Source organism: Diabrotica undecimpunctata, chromosome 9, assembly GCF_040954645.1.
Source record: "Diabrotica undecimpunctata isolate CICGRU chromosome 9, icDiaUnde3, whole genome shotgun sequence".
Lineage (NCBI taxonomy): Eukaryota > Metazoa > Arthropoda > Insecta > Coleoptera > Chrysomelidae > Diabrotica > Diabrotica undecimpunctata.
The window spans coordinates 112,517,779-112,537,662 of record NC_092811.1 but is presented as its reverse complement, the minus strand read 5'-3'; the positions used below and the strand labels follow the sequence as shown (position 1 = coordinate 112,537,662).

General features: G+C 34.0%; 1 protein-coding gene across 1 annotated transcript in view; it reads left to right on the top strand.

The window, feature by feature from the left end:
* The window catches only part of LOC140450406 (LIM/homeobox protein Lhx9-like), a 127,247-nt gene extending 107,942 nt beyond the window's left edge, over positions 1–19,305 (top strand). The window contains exons 5-6 of the mRNA XM_072544023.1: positions 15,423–15,661; positions 18,682–19,305. Of these exons, the coding sequence (XP_072400124.1) occupies positions 15,423–15,661; positions 18,682–18,903 (461 nt within the window). The 3' untranslated portion in view covers positions 18,904–19,305. The remainder of the gene's footprint in view (positions 1–15,422; positions 15,662–18,681) is intronic.
* Positions 19,306–19,884: the final 579 nt, after the last annotated feature.

Sequence of the window (19,884 nt, the reverse complement as noted above, 5' to 3'; positions counted from 1 at the left end):
CGTTTTCAAAATGTTGATTTTGAGGCCATATTTTTTACCTATGCTATTCACCCTAACAAGTAATAACTGCTGATCTTCCAAATTATCAGTTATAATCACTGTGTCGTCCGCATAGCGTAGGTTGCTAATTGATGTGCCGTTCACCTTAATGCCTAATTCCGTGTCTTCTAATGCTTCCGCAAATATATTTTCAACATATAAATTAAAAAGCATCGGAGAGAGTATGCAGCCTTGGCGGACACCTTTCCGGATTTCAAATTCATCCGTATATTGGTCTTGATCAATCCTCACCTTTGCCATTTGGTTCCAGTATAGATTCTGAATAATTCTGATCTCCTTCTGGTCAATGTTGGCCCTACGTAGTAATTCCATCATGAAATCATGTTTAACATTGTCAAATGCCTTCTCGTAGTCGATGAAGGTGAGGTAGACATCTTTTCGTTGATCTAAACAGTTTTGTATTAAGGTGTTCAAACATAAAATTGCCTCTCGTGTTCCTAGTCCTCCCTTAAAACCGAATTGTGTTGACCCGCTAAGTTCTTCTAGTATCTTGTACATTCTTGAGTGTAATATTCTAAGTAAGAGTTTCAGCAAGTGACTCATTAAACTGATTAAGCGGTGTTCATTGCATTTTGTGGCATTAGCTGTTTTTGGGATCATCACAAAGGATGACTGCAGCCATTCTCGCGGAATGTAACCAGTATCATAAATTCTATTGATCAGCTTTACCAAGATTTCGATATTCTCCTCGTCTAGTAGTTTTATTGCTTCTATATTAATTTAATCTGGACCTGTTGCTTTATGCATCTTTGTGATTCTAACTGCATATTCTATTTCACTTCGCATTATTGATGGCCCTGATAAGTTTTCGGAAGGAAGTTTGCGCGTTGGTTGTGTTGGTCTTTCCTCATTAAAAAGTCTTTCTGCGTATTCTTTCCACGCCATTGCTATCTCCTCTTCTGACTCTATGTATTCGTTTCTGTCGTTGCGTATTCTTGTTCTGTGGTGGCTTTTGTGTATATTCGATATTTCTTTGATCTTCTTATGTAGTCCAAAACTATCTCCTTTTTCCTGCAATTGTTCTATTTCGTTGCACCTTTTCACCATCCAACGTTCTTTTGCTTTCTTAATTTTCTGGCGAATTTATTTGTGTATCTGTTTGTATTTGTCTTGATTACGTTGTTGTTTATGTTGCCTTCGCTTTTCCATTAGATCCATAATTTCGTCCGTCATCCATCCTTTCTCTTTCTGATCTGTGTTTTAACTTCCCTGTTTACTGCCAGAATCGTTCCTTTAATATCATTGACCATCTCTTCGATATTATCATTTTGTTCTATTAAATTGTTGGTTCTATTTAAATTGTTGGAAAGAAATACTGGGCCTATTAGATTGTTATCCACAATTTCTTCCCAAACATTAACTTTGAAAGTCCTTTGGTGATGAGTCGCTTTTTGGCGTGAGGATTTTCGTCGGCCCAAATGTGCTAGTTATGATGGTTTGTTATTCCATTTCTACTGAAGGTAGCCTCGTCGGTAAACAAAATATTTCTAATAAAATTAACATTTCGAGTGTTTTCCATTAACAACCAATCGCAAAATCCAATTCTTTTAGGATAATCTTCAACCAATAACTCTTGAACCATTGTTAAGTGATAGAGTTTAAGTAGCTGATCCTTCAAACGCCTCCAAACCCTTATGTGAGGAACATTTAGTTGATTAACATTACCCTTGTACTTGTTCCAGGACTTCTTCAATGATTTCTAAAATGTCTTCATCAGTCACATCCATTATTGGACGACCACTATTGCCAGTAACTTGCGGTTGGAATGTACCCGTTTCCTGTAAACGACGACCAATGGTCAGAAATAATTGTCTATCGGGTGTATTTCGATTGGAGTATTTTACTGCATAACGCCTTGCGACTGCTGCACTATTTCTTTGACATTCACCTACGATATTCCCGATAGTTTATTGAAATCATAATTTAATCCGATCGTTATTTGGGTTATTTAATCAACGATCTGATCCAACTTACCCAAAGTTAAATGCATATCTGCTATTTCCTGAAATGTGTAGGCCATTGTAATAGACGAATAATAAAAGACGAATGAAGCATGAAATAAGAAATAGAAATATAAACGAAGAGGAAGACATAGTAAAATTTATTAATTTATAAAGACTGAGATAGTATATATATATATATATATATAATCGAACACCTCTCTACCCTAAGGTGTGAGGTAAATACAAATACATGTTACAGATATACATTACATTACATCTCAAATCCAATGAAAATACAGAATTTTCTTTTTTTCTTTTTTTTTTTTTCTATTCTATTCTGTGCACGAATTTTGTCCATTCTTGCTTGTTTTTTGCCTTATTTTGAGCTTCTGACCATTCCATTCCCCTACTTTTCAAAATCTGCCCTACTTCGTCATCCCAGGTTTTCCGTGGTCTGCCTCTGGTTTTAAACTTTTTCACTTTAGCCTTCCAGACTTGCTTAACGGGTCGGTTGTCGCTCATTCGGCACAGATGACCAAACCATTTTATTTGTTGTGTTTCAATAGCGTGTAGTACAGATTCTATGCCCAGTTCTTCTCTAACATCTTCATTTCTTATTTTGTCTCGTCGTGTTATTCCTTTGACTCGTCTTAGATATTTCATATCAATGGCTTGTATCTTGCTTTTTAATTGCTTTGTTAAAACCCAGCTCTCGCTTCCATATATCAAGATTGGTCGGAATACTGTCTTATAAACTGTCATTTTGGTTCTTCTGCTGATTTCAGGTTTACCTATGAATGCTCTACTAAGATTATGGTACACTTTTGAAGCACTACTTATTCTTTCTGTTATTTCATTCTGCATGGTACCTTCTCTGTCTATTGTAACCCCTAGGTATTTGAATGCATCTACTTGTTCTATGAGTTGTTGGTTAATTTCTATGTTAACATTTCGGTTCGTTTTCGCTATTAACATCACCTTGGTTTTCTTAACATTAATCTTCATGTTTCTAATTGCCAGCTCATTATTCCATCTATCTATATTTTTCTGGAGGTCTCTCTCGTTGGAAGCGCATAACATGAGATCATCTGCGAATGCACACTCAGCTATACCAACCGGTCGTAGTTTACTATATCCGATATGTACTTTGTGTATACTTGCTTTTGTTTCCTTAATTATGTCGTCAATAATCAATATGAACAGTATGGGGCTCATAACACCTCCTTGTCTTAGACCCTCGTTTATTACAAACATCTCTGATTCCAAGTTATCCTTACGCACATAACTCTTGTTATTTTGATACAGACTTTTGATAGCACCTGTTAGTTGATGGTCAATATTTCTATTTTGCAGACTTTTCCAAACTGCTTCCTGGGACACTCTGTCAAATGCTTTCTCAATATCTAGAAATGCCATATATATTTCTGTGTTCTTTATTCTAGCTTTCTCAATTATTTGTTTCAACGTAAATATATGGTCTTGCGTACTGTGTCCCTTCCTAAACCCACTTTGTACTTCATCCAGATGTGGTTCAACGATGTGTCTTAATTTCTTTTCTAAGATGCTTTCATATATTTTGGAGACGATACTGAGTAGATTAATTCCTCTATAATTTTCACAAGAACTTGGGTCTCCTTTCTTAAAGATTGGTAGTATTATGCCAATTCTCCAATCTTCGGGGACTGTACATCGGTTCCAAGCCATGTTCATAATTTTGGTTAAAAATTCAACTCCTTTCGGTCCCATTGTCTTTAACATTTCAGCAGTGATTTTGTCATGCCCAGCTGATTTACCTCTCTTTGTATTATTAATTGCTTCTTTGACTTCTTCTATTTGAATATCATTTTCTTGTCCATGTTCTCCTTCTACTTCTATCATTACAGTTTCCTCTTTCGGTTGTCTGGGTGTTAGGAGTTCGCTGAAGTATTGTCTCCATCTTTCCATAATCTCATTTGGACTGATAATCAGTGTGCCGTCTTTACGTTTCACCTGTTTCATCGATGTTTCTTTACCTTTTCTTAGCGTCTTTAGTGCCTTGTAAAACAATTTTTGGTTACCACGACTATCTGCCTCCATCTTCATTCCAAACTCATCCCAGGCTTTCTTCTTCTTCTTCAGTACCATTTCTTTCACCACCTTTCTTTGTCGTTTATATTCTTCGTAACTATTTTCTGTTTTCTTGTTTAAGTATATTTTCCATTTCTGTTTTTTATATTTTATTTGGGCTTTTAATTCATCGTCCCACCATCGTGTTTGCTTCTTATTTCTGTTTACATGGTTTATTCCACACGTTTCTTTTGCTGTCGTCACGATGGTTTCTTTAAATTGTTTCCAAGTTTCCTGTAAGTTCTCAGTACTATGTGCATTCGTTAATTTGGCTAGTTTTTCTTCTATTTTACTTTTGAACATGGCCGCGATTTTTTGGTCATTTAGTTTATAGTTTTTAATATTCTCGTTCACTTTATTATTTTTCGTTCTTTGTTTAGTGGTTTTAGGGGTTTTTTGAGGTAGTCTTATCTTTGCCATTACCATATAGTGGTCACTATAGATTTCCGGTCCTCTTTTAACTCTGACATCAGTGACCTCTTTCCTAAATTCTCTATTAATGAGAACATAATCTAGAATTGATTTTTCATTTCTGCTCCTGACTTCTCTCGTGAACTTGTGTATATCCTTGTGTTCAAAAAATGTGTTGGTGATAATCAAATTATTCTCCATGCAAAAGTCTATCATCCTTCTTCCATTATCGTTTCTTGTATCTTCCCCCTGCATACCCAAAATATCTATGTTATCATCGTCTCTTTTACCAACTCTGCTATTCATATCGCCTAGAATGACTATTCTACCTTTCACATTTTCTATAGCATCATTGAGCTCTTCCCAATATTCTTCTTTAACTTTCAATGGTTCGTCATCATTAGGGCCATATGTGACTAATATAGTTGTTATTTCTGAATTACCTAGTGTTATCCCTATCTTTAAATTTCTTTGTGATATAAATTTCCAATTTTTAACATATGACATATAGCTTGCTCTCATTAGGCATCCTACACCTTCTGCCGCTCTACTATCGGTACTGACTCCACTGTACAAAAATACATGTTCTTTATCCAATTCATCCATTCCTTGACCTTTCTTCTTAGTTTCCGTGATTGCCAAAAAATCTAATTGTGCTTTGTCAAATTCATCTATTAATTCTTTTTCTTTTCCATTGAGGCTTCTGACGTTCCAAGTAGCCATTTTTATGTACGTTTGTAGTCTATTTGCACTTTGATCTTGTATTAAATTTTCTTTGTTACAGTTTTCTTTTTTGTTTAATTCAATTATATCGTTAAACCTTATTCTCGCCTTGCTTGTTATTCCATGTTGATCAGTTCTATTTGGCTGATGGTCTGCTATTTCTTCGTGGATTTGTTGAGAGCCTTCATCTCCCTGTTCCACGTCCATACTTCTCCATTTATAATAAGTTTTTGAAACCCCATTTGGACTGTATTCCCTTTACTCTTTTCTTCCTTAGCTTTAGCTCTAATTTCTTTTTGAATAATTCTCTGCTGTTCGCTCATATCATCATTTATATATACTTTGTGTTCTCTAATATTTCTTAGTTTGGCTTTATTGTTCATAAGTGTGTATTTCTGGTTACTATCTTTTAGTTCTAATAAACAGGTCTTTTCTCCTATTTTAATTGCTCTTTCTATTTCAATCTCAATGTTGAGGTGCGTACTTATAAATCTTTGCATATTGCTCTTCACTGTTTCTACGTTATTTGTTTCTATTGGTAGTCCCTGAATTACTACATTATTTCTTCTTTTCTCGTTCTCAAGTCTTTCAATTCTGTCCATTGCTTGTATAAGATCTTTCTTGATCTCTTGATTTTCTTTCCTGATTTGCGTATTTTCCTTTTTCAGCTCTTGAATTTCTGTTAGACATTTTTTTTGTTCTTGTTTAATTTCCTTCATTTCTGCTTCTATAAATCGTTGCAAGCCTTGGATCATATCCATTATTTTTCCTGAGTTATCTTCTTTTTTCTCTTTCATGTCTGGAGATCTTTTAGTTTTTGAGCACTTTCCAAAACCAAATGTTTGTGAGCTTTTCCTTCTTTTGCCCTCATCCGTGGTGTACTCGTCTTCACTACTCATTGCTTTCTAATTGTGCTAGTGATATTGGCTCAGTTCAACTACCCAATCGCGTAAAAAGTAGACCCCGGTCAACCCGTCGTAAGTCTTGCTTTTATCGATCGGTCTTCTATTAATCTACAGTTAGTTTTCTTCACAATAAATTGTATAATTCTAATCTCTTTAAATTATTTACTATTTTTGCATTACATATTATCTATTACTGAGATAGTAATAGATAATAATAAACAGACCAAAAGGAAGACATGTTCGCATAACATTATTGTTATTTCCCACTAAAATATTACATAATACCAGATCATTTAATTTTTAACTATCAACAAAAATGTAATATAATATGATGTACGATTTTAATGGTAATACGATATTCACAGATATAGCCGCAAGTACCTACATAATTTCTTTGTCGATAAAATTGTTTAGATAATAGGAATGTTTATTTGGTATATTATATTCCGACTGACACAGCAGAGCAGTCAAGTATTATACATAAAGATGTTGTTAAAGATATCTTTGCTTACTTGATCTATTAGTAAGTATATAAGTTATAGCGTATTTGATAAAATTACTGTTTACACAACTTGGCAACTCAGCCAATGGATATAATGATAGAAAACTGCAATTTATGTTAGGGTTTGAAAATATTACAGAGTCATCATGTAGAAATCTACAATTAAGTTAAAAAATTTACCACAGCAGCATGCCGCAGTAGAGCCATCTCTAGGATCAGAATCAAATTAATCGAGGGTGAAGATCAACCTTTGCATATCTGCCATTTCCTGAAATGTGTAGGCCATTGTAATATCAAAATTTTTATTATTAATCTTATTCACACAATAAATGATAGCGTCAAATTATTGACTATTATTGATGGAACTGTTTGTAATTATTTTATCCGTAGAAACTAATTGTATTTTATGGCCAACTAGGAAAAAACTGGTTTTTCGAAAAAGTGATACGAGGCAAAAAGTTTTAAAAATAATGTGTTAAACTAATGATGCCACAAAATTCATTTGATTTGAACGTACTCAACAGTTTGGGGGGATTTAGGGATGCACACCTCTCTTAAAATTTTTCTGTGAGCTTAGATTTTTTTGTTTCTTTTATTCGTAAGGTTATTAATTAGTTCGTAAGGTTGTATTATGCAATTTGCAATTTAGTGAAATTTTGCAATGGATTATATATTTTATTATCTTTTATTTTGTGATATTGTCGATTTATGTAATTTAAGTAAATTTTAATTATTATTGTTATTGTTATTTTGTTGACTTTTTGTAAGCTTTGTCCATAAAATTGTACAATTTTCAGTGACAATAAAGCATAATTTCTATTCTATTCTATAAGCTACAAATCAGACAATTCTCTTATTTTCTCCCATACTCTGTGCATAATACATTTAATAACAGGTTTCTATTTTAAACCTTATTTCATTTTTTCTTAAAATATAATTTCTTAAATGCCTGATTCATTCAAAAAATGCTTAAATCATTTTAATGCGTCAAACGAATAAAAACAATGAGCCACTTTCGCAGACAGAAAAATCCAATCCACCCAATACGAATTCCTGCTGAAAACATGCTTACAAGTCAGCCATAACAATTAACTGATATCTAAATGCCTAACAAATTGTTTCCATCCATCAGCAAAAAAGTTTCATCTGTAAAATTCCTATTATCTCCCGCCCGACCAATCATCGTTGTGATGCAGTAAAAATCGACAAAAAGTAGTTTTGTGGTTGTTCGACGTAGAGGTGCATCTGCTACTGTTTGATTTATAATCGTTATTTTTTTATATAATGTGTTTATAGGAATGTTACCATGCAGCAAAATTATCTCCCAGGCGTGTTTCAATCCAATTTCAATATGAAATGTATATACATTATTTATATACAAGTTTATTTATAGTTTAAGTATAAGAATTATCTGCTAATCATTTCTTAAAAATGTCAGTGCACATTTAGCTGTTAACAATTCCAAAATTATTTATAAAAATTGTGAAATCAAATACAGATTAACAAATTGCCTGACAAAAAACATGATTATCTTAAAATTACTGTTTTACGATGTGGTATATATTGCGACCTGTGTTCGTTTGAGCATTTACGATTACCTGTATGTCACTGTTAAAGAATTCTGCCGCTACATTTACACACTAGTACACAATTTATCTTCTTTCTTCTTCTTCCATCTTGTATTTAGGCTTTAATGCCTGCTTCTTCTTCTTCAATATTAGCCTTCTAAATTGTTTCAATTATCGCACTATATTTTTCTTGGCCCGCCAATACTTTTTCATCCATTTGGTGACTTATCTCGTGCTATTCGTACTATCCTACCCTCTGCCATTCTACTTATGTATTCGTTCCACTCTTGTTTTCGTTTTGTCACCCATCCATTTATGACTTCTATATTGCATGCTCTTCTTCTGCTTTCGCTTCCCTCCCTATCGAACATACTTTTCCCTGATATTCGTCGGAGTATTTTCATGTCTGTTAATATAGGTCCAATTGCTGCTTTATATATCCTTCTTTTTGTGCCATGTTTTAGGTGTTTGTTTTTACAGATTGTATCATTAAGAAATCCCGCTGCTTTGCTTGCTTTTAAGCTTTGTTGTACTTCTTTAAAATCTCCGTAACTAGTTATATCTATTCTCTGATATCTAAACCTTACTTCCTGCTTTATTATTTTCCCATGAATTTCGATTTTACATCGTAGTGGGTAAATACCACCAAAACCATAACCAAATATAACATCTAAATAGATGTCATATTTGGTTTTTTCTGCTGATATTACCATATTGTATTTCTAGGATATTGTATTGAAGATATGTGTTCTTCTGTCCCGGCGATTAATGCGGCGTTGTCTGCATAACATAATATTTGGATTTCTTTGTTCCCCATTATGTAACCATGACCTTTGCATACTGCTTGTATTATTTCGTCCATTATTATATTAAAGAGAAGTGAGCTTAATGAGTCACCCTGTCTGAATTCGCTTTGTACTGGTATACACTGTGTTAGTTTTCCATTTATCTTTGCCTGTATTCGATTATGAAAGTAGATGTATTCAATAGTTTGTATAATATTGATTGGTATGTTTCTTTTATACAGTAGGTGTAAGACGTCTTCGACTAGGATGCAAGCGAAAGCCTTTGTCAGGTCTATAAAACATAGATATGCTGGTTTATTGTACTCGATGACCTTTTCTATGATTTGTCTTAATATAAATTTGGCGTCTACGTGGGATCTTCCTGGTCTGAATCCTTGTTGTTCTTTTGATAAAGTTGTTAGTTTATTGACTTTGTTGGTTAGAACTTTTGTGGCAAGCTTCAAGATCGTAAGTGCAGTGTTCAGTAGAATTATACCTCCATAATTGTTGGGGTCTTCTTTATCTCCTTTCTTGAACATTGGTATCATTATGCTGGTTCTCCATGTGCCTCGTATCTTGCAGTGTAATATTGGTTTTTGTATAATTTTTGTCATCTCTAGGGTTATACTTTCTCCTCCATGTTTTAGAAGCTCGTTGGTTATTCCGTCTGGTCCTGGTGATTTTCTATTTTTGAGTGAATTTATGGCTATCTCTACTTTCTAAAAACTATTTTCTATTTTCTTTCCCTTAAACAGTTCCGTCAGATATTTTTCCCATTCGTTTGCTGGTATGTTATTGTATTCCTTCAATTCTGCCATTTCTTTCTGTTGGTTTCCTATGAATCTCCATATTTATTTTTGTGTACTATAGAAGTCGCTTTTCATCCTTTTTATAAACTGTTCCCAGTGTTGATTTTTTGTTCTTCTTACCAACTACTTTGTTTCATTTCGTATTCTTCTATAGGTTTCTCGGGATTCTGGAGTATTTGATGTTTTGTACTTCGTGTAGGCCTCTCGTTTCTCTTTACATTTCTCTTTTATTTCTTTTCTAAATCATGGTGTATTGTTGTTGTTTCTTTAGTTCAGTATGAATTTGCGTTTTTCTAGAACTTCTGTTCTTCAATGTTGTTTTTAATTTTCTTCCAGCTCGCGTTTGTATCTTCAAAAATCTTTATAAAATTTGTAAAAGAGAAAACTAAAACTAAAACTAAAACTTTCTTTTAAATTTCATTTCTAATGATATGTAATGTTCTTCGTATAATGTTACATTACATTTTTGACAAATGAGATTGGTCTTCTTCTGTTTCGTATTTCAACTGCAGTTAGTACATCTACAGTAAGTGACTTTGGTTAGTAGATGACAACTTTCATCAAAAATATTTGGTTTTTTTAACTTGCCAATATCATTAGGATTTAGTCCAATCCAATATCTTGATGTGAACTAACCAATAAGTTGATCTGCTAACTAACTTCTGTATTGGAGCTATGTCAGAGCAGCTTCTAGGGTAATTTTTGTGATGAAAATGCTTGTACAGAATGTACACTCAAGAAAGTAATAAAGAGCTTTAATCTTCTGAACTTTCATTGAATTAAAAGGTCGACGTCATTTGATCAAAGTAATCGACTCTTGTGATGGGTAGCTCTTTCGGGGCAACAGACTCAGTAAAATACAGGTTTGAAATAAAAATATATCTATTAATTTAGTATATCTACAATAAATAAAAATAAAAAGGAATTCTACGTTGTATACTTCTACAATGAATAAAACTAAAACGAATTCTACTGGATCCCGTGACGAACGAAGTCCTCGGCGAACGTCTATAAAAGAAAAGAAATTAATTAGTACTACTAATAAGAAACGAAATGGGGGAAATCGATCGCGCGCAGATTTATACTCGCTTTCGCTTCAATTCAGCGAAAGCTCCGAATATGCTCGCAAACAAAATATTTAGCTGTGCAGACCCATGGCAATGTTCAATACACAATGCCGACGGGTTCCGCTTGGCTAAGGACAGAGTATGATCCTCAATACGGAAATCTCTGTCCCGGTTGGTTCTGTGCAGATCCACGGTAATGCTCAATACGCAATACCGATGGGTTCCGCTTGGTTAGGGACAGAGTATGATCCTCAATACGGAACTCTCTCTGTCCAGAATGGCTCGCAGGTTCACTACACCGGCGAGTCAGGGAGCCTAGAGCGCTAGCTACAAGACTGTCTAATTCCGCGATTCACACGCCTTAAATAGCAGTTTGAATCTCACTACGCCCTCAGGTTGTAGAAGTGGATGCGCAAATATTGACACTTCCACGGTTCGAACTGTTAAACGATCAGAGCATCGTTACACCCCCTTCTCTTTGAAAAAAAAAAGTAACATACCTTTTTTTGGTGTATATGGTGTCTACAGCCTTGTATTCTTGGCCTAAATCTTGTAATTCGGCTAAGTTTCTGAAATCCCGGCGGCGAGCATAAAGCTTATATTCTGGTAACAAATTTTTGTATATCCTTTCGAGTTCTTGGTTTCTGGAAAAAGATCCTTCTCGTCTAATTAATGTTTGAATTTCCGTGATATATCTATCTACTGGTTCGTTTTGTCTCTGTTTTCTGTTTCGGATTTGCTCTTCTAGTTGTAGCAAATATCCCCTGGGATAGAAAGCTTTTTTAAAATCTTCGCTGAAATCTGTCCATGACTTCCAATTTTTTTTATTGTTTCTGTACCATAACAAAGCGTGGTCTCTTAATAATTCTGGTAATGCTCTTAGCAGATCTTGTTTATCGATCTCGTAGGCCAAGCTTAATTCGTCTATCCTCTCTAAGAATTCTATTGCATCCGAATGTTTCTTGTCGAAGTGTGTGTTCCACTTTCGTACTTGATTTAGCAATTCTGGTTGCCCCATTTGTTTCGTTATTGTTAATTCCTGTAATTGTCTTCGGATGCCCGAAATTTCCTGGGTCAGTGTGTCGGATTCTGTTCCCTTGGACGTTTTTTCTTTTGGGATTGTTCCTGTCGCTTCCTCGCGATTTTTAAAATAGGTTCTGAGTCGTGCTCTCAATTCGTCAACGGTTCCCTTGGGATCTAAGCCGTATTTTTCGGCCTCGCTCTGCAATTCCTCTTTGCAAAGTCGGTTTATCCACGACGTACCTGTTACTGAGTCTGTGTCTTTATCTGTCGGCATGTTATTAATTTTGCTCGGGCGCCAGTTTGTGATGGGTAGCTCTTTCGGGGCAACAGACTCAGTAAAACACAGGTTTGAAATAAAAATATATCTATTAATTTAGTATATCTACAATAAATAAAAATAAAAAGGAATTCTACGTTGTATACTTCTACAACGAATAAAACTAAAACGAATTCTACTGGATCCCGTGACGAACGAAGTCCTCGGCGAACGTCTATAAAAGAAAAGAAATTAATTAGTACTACTAATAAGAAACGAAATGGGGGAAATCGATCGCGCGCAGATTTATACTCGCTTTCGCTTCAATTCAGCGAAAGCTCCGAATATGCTCGCAAACAAAATATTTAGCTGTGCAGATCCATGGCAATGTTCAATACACAATGCCGACGGGTTCCGCTTGGCTAAGGACAGAGTATGATCCTCAATATGGAAATCTCTGTCCCGGTTGGTTCTGTGCAGATCCACGGTAATGCTCAATACGCAATACCGATGGGTTCCGCTTGGTTAGGGACAGAGTATGATCCTCAATACGGAACTCTCTCTGTCCAGAATGGCTCGCAGGTTCACTACACCGGCGAGTCAGGGAGCCTAGAGCGCTAGCTACAAGACTGTCTAATTCCGCGATTCACACGCCTTAAATAGCCGTTTGAATCCCACTACGCCGTCAGGTTGTAGAAGTGGATGGGCAAATATTGACACTCCCACGGTTCGAACTGTTAAACGATCAGAGCATCGTTACACTCTTTCCTTCTTCACACGTTCCATCCGTTGATGTTTCCAAAATATTGGTTTTCTCTTTAAAGTTCTGCATATTGCTCACCACTGTGACACATTTTGTCTTACGATAACACTAGCTACAGAATAAGATAATTTTTTGTCATCAGATAAATGGGCTTTGGGTAGTATTTTCTAGATGTTCTGAGTGTGTCACAAGCAATCAGATATTGTTCTAAGAGCCTATTAAATACTAACAGTGTGGAAAAAGATTGTCAAAATACAAACAATATCCACGATTTTGCAACTGATGATTCTACCGGTAAAACTAGTTACATTTGCCCCGATAGATCTACGAAATCAATAAGATTTTGCACAAAAAATCGTCCATATTGTTATTCCTGTCTTAACTAACTTAATTGGGATATATTTTTTTACAGCAGTTCTGCCTTGAAATAATACTATACTTTCATTGATTGACAAACTTTTTGATAGTGGTTATGCTTGAGCAATTTTGTTTTGAAATGCCTAAAGAGAAACTTTTTACCACTCTTGTTACTTTTAAAAAATTTACTAAGTTGACCAGTTGGAATTAGTTAAAGCTAACGTATGAAGACCCAAAATTATCAGGATGCCAAAAAGGCTTTCCACAGTAAGATCTAAAGATATTCCCAGCTGCACTGCGTAGATATTTAATTCCTTCACAATTTGTTTACAGATTTTATCATTGAAAAGAACACTGGAGAAGTGTTCTTTTTGTGAATCGTTTTCTGGAAAGTCAATGTTCACTTTGTGAGTAGTGAAATAAATTATACTCTAAAATAAGATCTGTCTTTTTTGAATACTTAAATTCCGACTTTTTTGAAGATACAATATCCACATCGTCCTTGGAACTATTTACTTCTGGCTTTGAGTAACTGTCAGATGAGTATATGCAGGTTTTTGTTTTGCAAGTAAAAATCTCTTCAGCAGAATATTTTGGATCAAAACCCAAGTCATCAGAATCTTCGTCACCGCTACCTGCTACTGCTTTGTTAATTGGAGCTTTATCAAATGTCATTCTTGATTCAGGTGCATTTATAAGTTGCTAATACACTTTTAAACAATTTACCTGTTGAAAGGCCTCTTCCAAATTAAACAGTTAAAGTGTTTACATGTTGTCTCGTTGATAATATCAACTAATTTGCAATAAGCTTGTTAAATAATGCTATCAAAAGTCAAATATAAAACCTAATAATGTCAATTATTGAATAGTATCAGTGCTATTTTGAAATTCTGTTTGTCTTCCACGTTGAAAAGTTTCGCTGTTTCTAACACTACAATTTTAATTGTGGTGTAAGAAATACAACACAAAGAAAACACAAAAAAATAAGAATTTTATTTGTCAATTCGACCAATTTGTGGCAATAGAGTTAGAAGACCCTGATGGTTTCCAGGGCAAAATCTAACAATAACCACGAAGAAAGCTGCAGTTACTTGAGCAAATTAATGACATACAGTAAAATGTTTAAAACAAATAGAAAAAGTTAATGCGACGGAATAATAAAAGTAAAATGTAATCGCATGGCACGCAAAACATAAAAAAAAAAACAAAATAGGTACCTATATCGAGTCAGTTATCGTGTCAACCAAAATCTAATCAAAAGTGTGAGAGTTATGTACCTGTTACATCCACACATCTAAGAAATATATGCATATATTTATATATATATATGTATATATGTATATATATATATATATAATTAAATTTACTTAAATGGAACTTATCTAGAATATTCAATACATTGTTGATAATTTTCTCTAAATAAAAAATCCGTTCCCATCTCTACTATAGACCGGTATCCGCGGAAATCAAGGGCAGCTGCGGTTTCTATATTCGATTCAATGTCCATGTGTCTGAAGGATATTGATTGATACACGACAGACTACTTGACAGGGGCAGTTGCAATTAAATCTATGATTTATTTCGTTTTTCGTTTTCAGATATTCGAAAAATTTTGCTGATACTATACTAATTAGAAATAATACGAAGCGGTCAGTCTGTTTCTTTGGCTCTCGTTAAAGTATCTGTTCCATTATTTTTTCCTGTTGTTTTTATTATTAGCACGTAATGATATCCTTTTCGATCACAATAAGAAATAAAAATAAATAAGGCATTACAGTAACCGACAAAAATTATCGTGATACAACGTTCATTTAACAAAAATGCTACGTTGATGTTGGATCTGAAAATACATTTAAAAATGTGATTTAGGTCCTCCAAAACTAAAGAAAATTAAATTGGGATATGTAATTAACAAACTAATATTAAATATTGCCTTTTATGCTCATATTTTCTATTTTTAATCTGTTTAAACACCTATAAACTTGTCTTATCACTTATACATGAATGTCAAGCTTCTATATGAATTTTTGCTAAAATTTTGGGTTGGTTCCATTCAATTAAAAATCTAAATTATTTTAAAAAATGTAAACCATATAATTATAAGGCGCCCAATTTTACACTTCATACCGTTTTTTAATTTCTAGAAATGCTTCAACAAGGCGAACTGTCATCATCTATGGAGTCTTTGTCCTACGACTCTTCCGTGACATCACCGGCCTCCAGCAACGGTCATCAAAGTCAAAGGACAAAGAGGATGAGAACCTCCTTCAAACACCACCAGCTGAGAACAATGAAGACCTATTTCGCAATCAATCAAAATCCTGACGCGAAGGACCTTAAACAATTAGCCCAGAAAACTGGACTGTCGAAAAGAGTGTTGCAGGTAAAGATTTTACTATGACAAGTTAATATTCTTTTTGTATTACTAGGAATTATGCAATACGTGTGACTGTAGAAGAACGCAATATTTAAAAATAAATTAAATGGTCTCATTGCTGAAAACTTTAAAGAAAATTATTTTTGATTTTTTTATTAAATTCATCATATGACATAAAAAATAAATTACTATTACGGTTTAATTGGATGTTAAGAAAGGATGTTAAAGAAGAAAATATACATTTAAAATCATCTTGCTTGTTAAATCTGAGAAATCCCGGCCATCACCTGAGTCATATCGACCAATAACTTTAACCAATATTATATGTAAAGTGTTAGAGAAAATGGTAAATAAAAGACTGATATGGTATTTAGAACAACAAAAACTTCTTATTCCACAAAAAAGCGGATTTAGGCAAAATAGATCCACTATAGTTAACCTAATAGACTTAGAGTCAGGAATACATGAAGCATTTGCAAATAAGCAAGATTGTATCGCAGTTTTTTTTGATATTAATAAAGCTTATGATACTGTCTGGCAATACAATATCATATCAAAATTAGAGGCAATATGTTAAAATTTATTTCCAATTTTCTTCAATCTCGCAGCTTCATAGTTCGATCAGACAACGTTAACTCGTATACATATATAACGATCAGTAACGTTAAGATAAAAAAGTTCAAGAGAACGGAGTACCACAAGGATCAGTTATAAGCTCAACCCTTTTTCTAATAGCCATAAACGACATACTTCAACAATGCTCACCGATTTTTAAAGGAATATTATATGCAGATGACTTAGTTTTATTTGCCAAAGGAAAAAACTATACATTTATTCAAAAACATTTACAACTAACAATCAATCAGTTAGAATCATGGTCTAGGACTATCGGATTACAATTTTCACCGACAAAAATGAAATGTATTTTATTCACACGAAAACAACACTCTAACTCCACATCTGAAGCTTTATAATCAAACCCTCAGTTTCACAAATAATATCAGATTTTTAGGTATTGTTTTCGACCAAAAGCTCTCCTGGAAAAAACTTACAGAAGAACTTAAAAAATCATGCCAAGCGGGATTAAATTTTATGAAAACTATTTCCAGCAAAAACTGGGGAGCAGATCAAAATACACTATTACATGTATATAAATCTTTAGTTAGATCCAGACTTAAACTTAGACTTTAGTTAGAACTCGACTATGGTGCGATAGTTTATTCATCAAGCAAAGTATCAGTATCGAAAACCTTAGAAACTGTTCAAAACACAGCTCTACGAATAGCTACAGGTGCGTTTCGAACGACACCAGTTGAAAGTTTACAATGCTTAAGAGGAGAACCACCTCTAAATTTACGATGCAAATACCTTTCTCTCTTATATGCTTCTAAAATAGCTAGTAATAAAGAACACACTACTTATACCAATACGTTCACAGATCGATTTCAAGACACTTTCCCTACAACAAGACTAGATCCACCATTTTACGAAAGAGTTAGAAGAAACCTTCATGACCTACATCTTGAATTTCCTGAAATTCTCCCAACAAATTTCCTAACTTCTCCACCTTGGTTAATACCAATTCCCAAGATTAGTACTAACCTTAGTATATATAAAAAACGTGAGATTATAACAGACCTGATCAAACAATCATTCTTAATAGAAATGGAAACTTATAAAAATCACTATAAGATATACACTGACGCATTCAAATCTTCAGACGGTGTTGGTGCAGCCATCCTCACACCCAATACATCCTTAAAATTTAAATTCAATCTCATTACTTTGTCATACACTGCAGAGTTGTTTGCAATATTACAAGCACTTATCCATATAAAAGAGTCGAAACAGTCCCCGTCTCTCATAATAACCGATTCACTAAGCTCACTTCATACTATCAAACGTTTATATACCAATATTAAAATTGCCCCACATATCAAATCAAAAATAGAGATTCTAAATAATAATAATAAAATCACTGTGGACTTCGTGTTTGTTCCATCACATTCAGGTATACAAGGAAATGAAGAAGCAGATGAACTAGCCTGCTTAGCATCCTTCAGCCAGGACTCCATTCTTATTAATGAGGTTTCTTCAGATGACTTCAAGTCAGAAATAAAATATAAAGTGTTAAGTGCGTGGCACAATAAGTGGAGTGCATCACAAAATAAACTCAAGGAAATCAAACAATTAGTGAACCGTGGCTCCAACCCACAGCGAATAGACACGACCAAGTGAGAATAACACGTTTGCGACTAGGACACAGTAACTTTACACATAAACACCTCTTTACGCGAACTGTGCCGCCAATTTGTGAAAATTGTCAAGTAACACTCTCCGTGAAGCATATACTAAGTGCAAAACATATGAAGCAGCAAGAAAGAAGCACAGGATCCCAAATAATATAAAGGAAGCCTTAGGAAAAAACATGAACATTAAAAACACAATAAGTTATCTTAAAGGCACAGGACTGTATCAATTATTTAAATTTTTTATAACTTTACCTGTATTATGTTTTTTATGTCTCTAATAACCCTGGTGGTTACAGCGTAAAAAAATCATCTTAAAGTAATGGTGAAACTAAGAGTTTTGTAAATGATATTGCATTATAGCCGGAACACTGAACAGACACCATTCCAGAGTATTATATAAAAAAATCACCAAAATCAATAAATGGATCGTTGGAGTCATGAGTATCCTAACCTGCAACGATGCAGGTTAGAATACTGACGCATTAATTTTTTCAATCTTTTATTCACTATTTGCATTCAATCTTTGATAAACTTCGAAATAAAAATCTTGTTTCATTTGAAAATTCAAAATAGAATCAAATCGAAGTAGAATATCCTACTCGAAATATTTATTATAAACTACAAAAAGATTAATATTTTTCTCAATTTTATTAATTTTCATTTTTGCAATTAATTTTCCTCTAAAATTTGTTCTGCTTGTTTAAATGATGTAAGATTTTTTCGCATTTGTTTTTTGATTAATTTTATACTAAACCTTATTTAATGATGTTTTAGGTATGGTTTCAAAACGCCAGAGCAAAATGGAGACGAAATCTCATGCGGCAGGAAGGTTCGAATAACAACAACAACGGCCAAACTCAGTGCCCCAATGGTCCACCTTCGGCAGGCTCGGGAATCGTCGACTCCAGCAGCCTTTCCCACCAAACCTTAGATGAATTGCACCACCACATACATTCCCAAAATTCACAAACTCTGAGCTTTAGTGATATTTATTAGGTGTTATGTTTAGTGATATTTTTGTCGAAGATATTTATTTATGATATTAAAATATGAAATTGGAGGAAAAAAATGTGATAAGTATTTTTGGAAACATTACATTTACAATATAATTTAAAAATGCTCATTACCTCTAATTCATTCATGTAATACCCAATAATTATTTATAATTTAAACATATTTTTTTATTGTGCTGTCTCCTTTTGAAGGTTAGCGATCTAAATGGCAATTGCAGATTTGGAAATTGCAGCACAAAAGATTTCTGCTGATAAGCGATCAAACCATCTCAGGTCCTATAGCCATGAGTTTGGCTACTGATCTTTTGCCCTGTACCCTAATATCTAATATGATTCGTAGTTACTTATACCTTTCACTTCTTCACACATGACTTAGTATTTTGTTTTTCCTGTCTTTGATCGTGCCTAGTAGTTTTTTTTGTTTACTCATGCGACAAAGTATCGTATCGTTGATAACTTTTTGTATCCATGGAATTCGCAGCTTCCATCTGTGGATGTACATATCAAAGTCATCTATAATTTCTTCTGTTTTACAGTTCTTTGTCCAACTTTCATAGGCATACAGCAAAACAGTATCTTTGAAAGTACTAGAATTTTAATTTTCTATTCCTATTTCCTATCCCTTCCTGGTGACGAGCAGCCGCGATCATTAGTACCAGCTCAAAGTACCGAGGAAATCATCCTGGACCGATTAAAAGTGGTCTACTACAAGGATGACTGGAGCAGTTTGAATGATTGTGGTACTCCAATGGAAAAGATAACAAAAAAACTACCTCGTATTTCCCAAAAATCTTACTTCTTCTTCTTCTTCTTCTTCTTCTTTTTATATGGATATGACTCCAATGTGCCTCCAGTAAATTGTCGTTCCATTGTTTACGTGGTCTTCCTTCTGATCGTCTTCCTATAGGGAAGTCCTATCGTCTCGTGCAGTCTTTACTACTCTATTTGTTGTCATTCAGCTTAT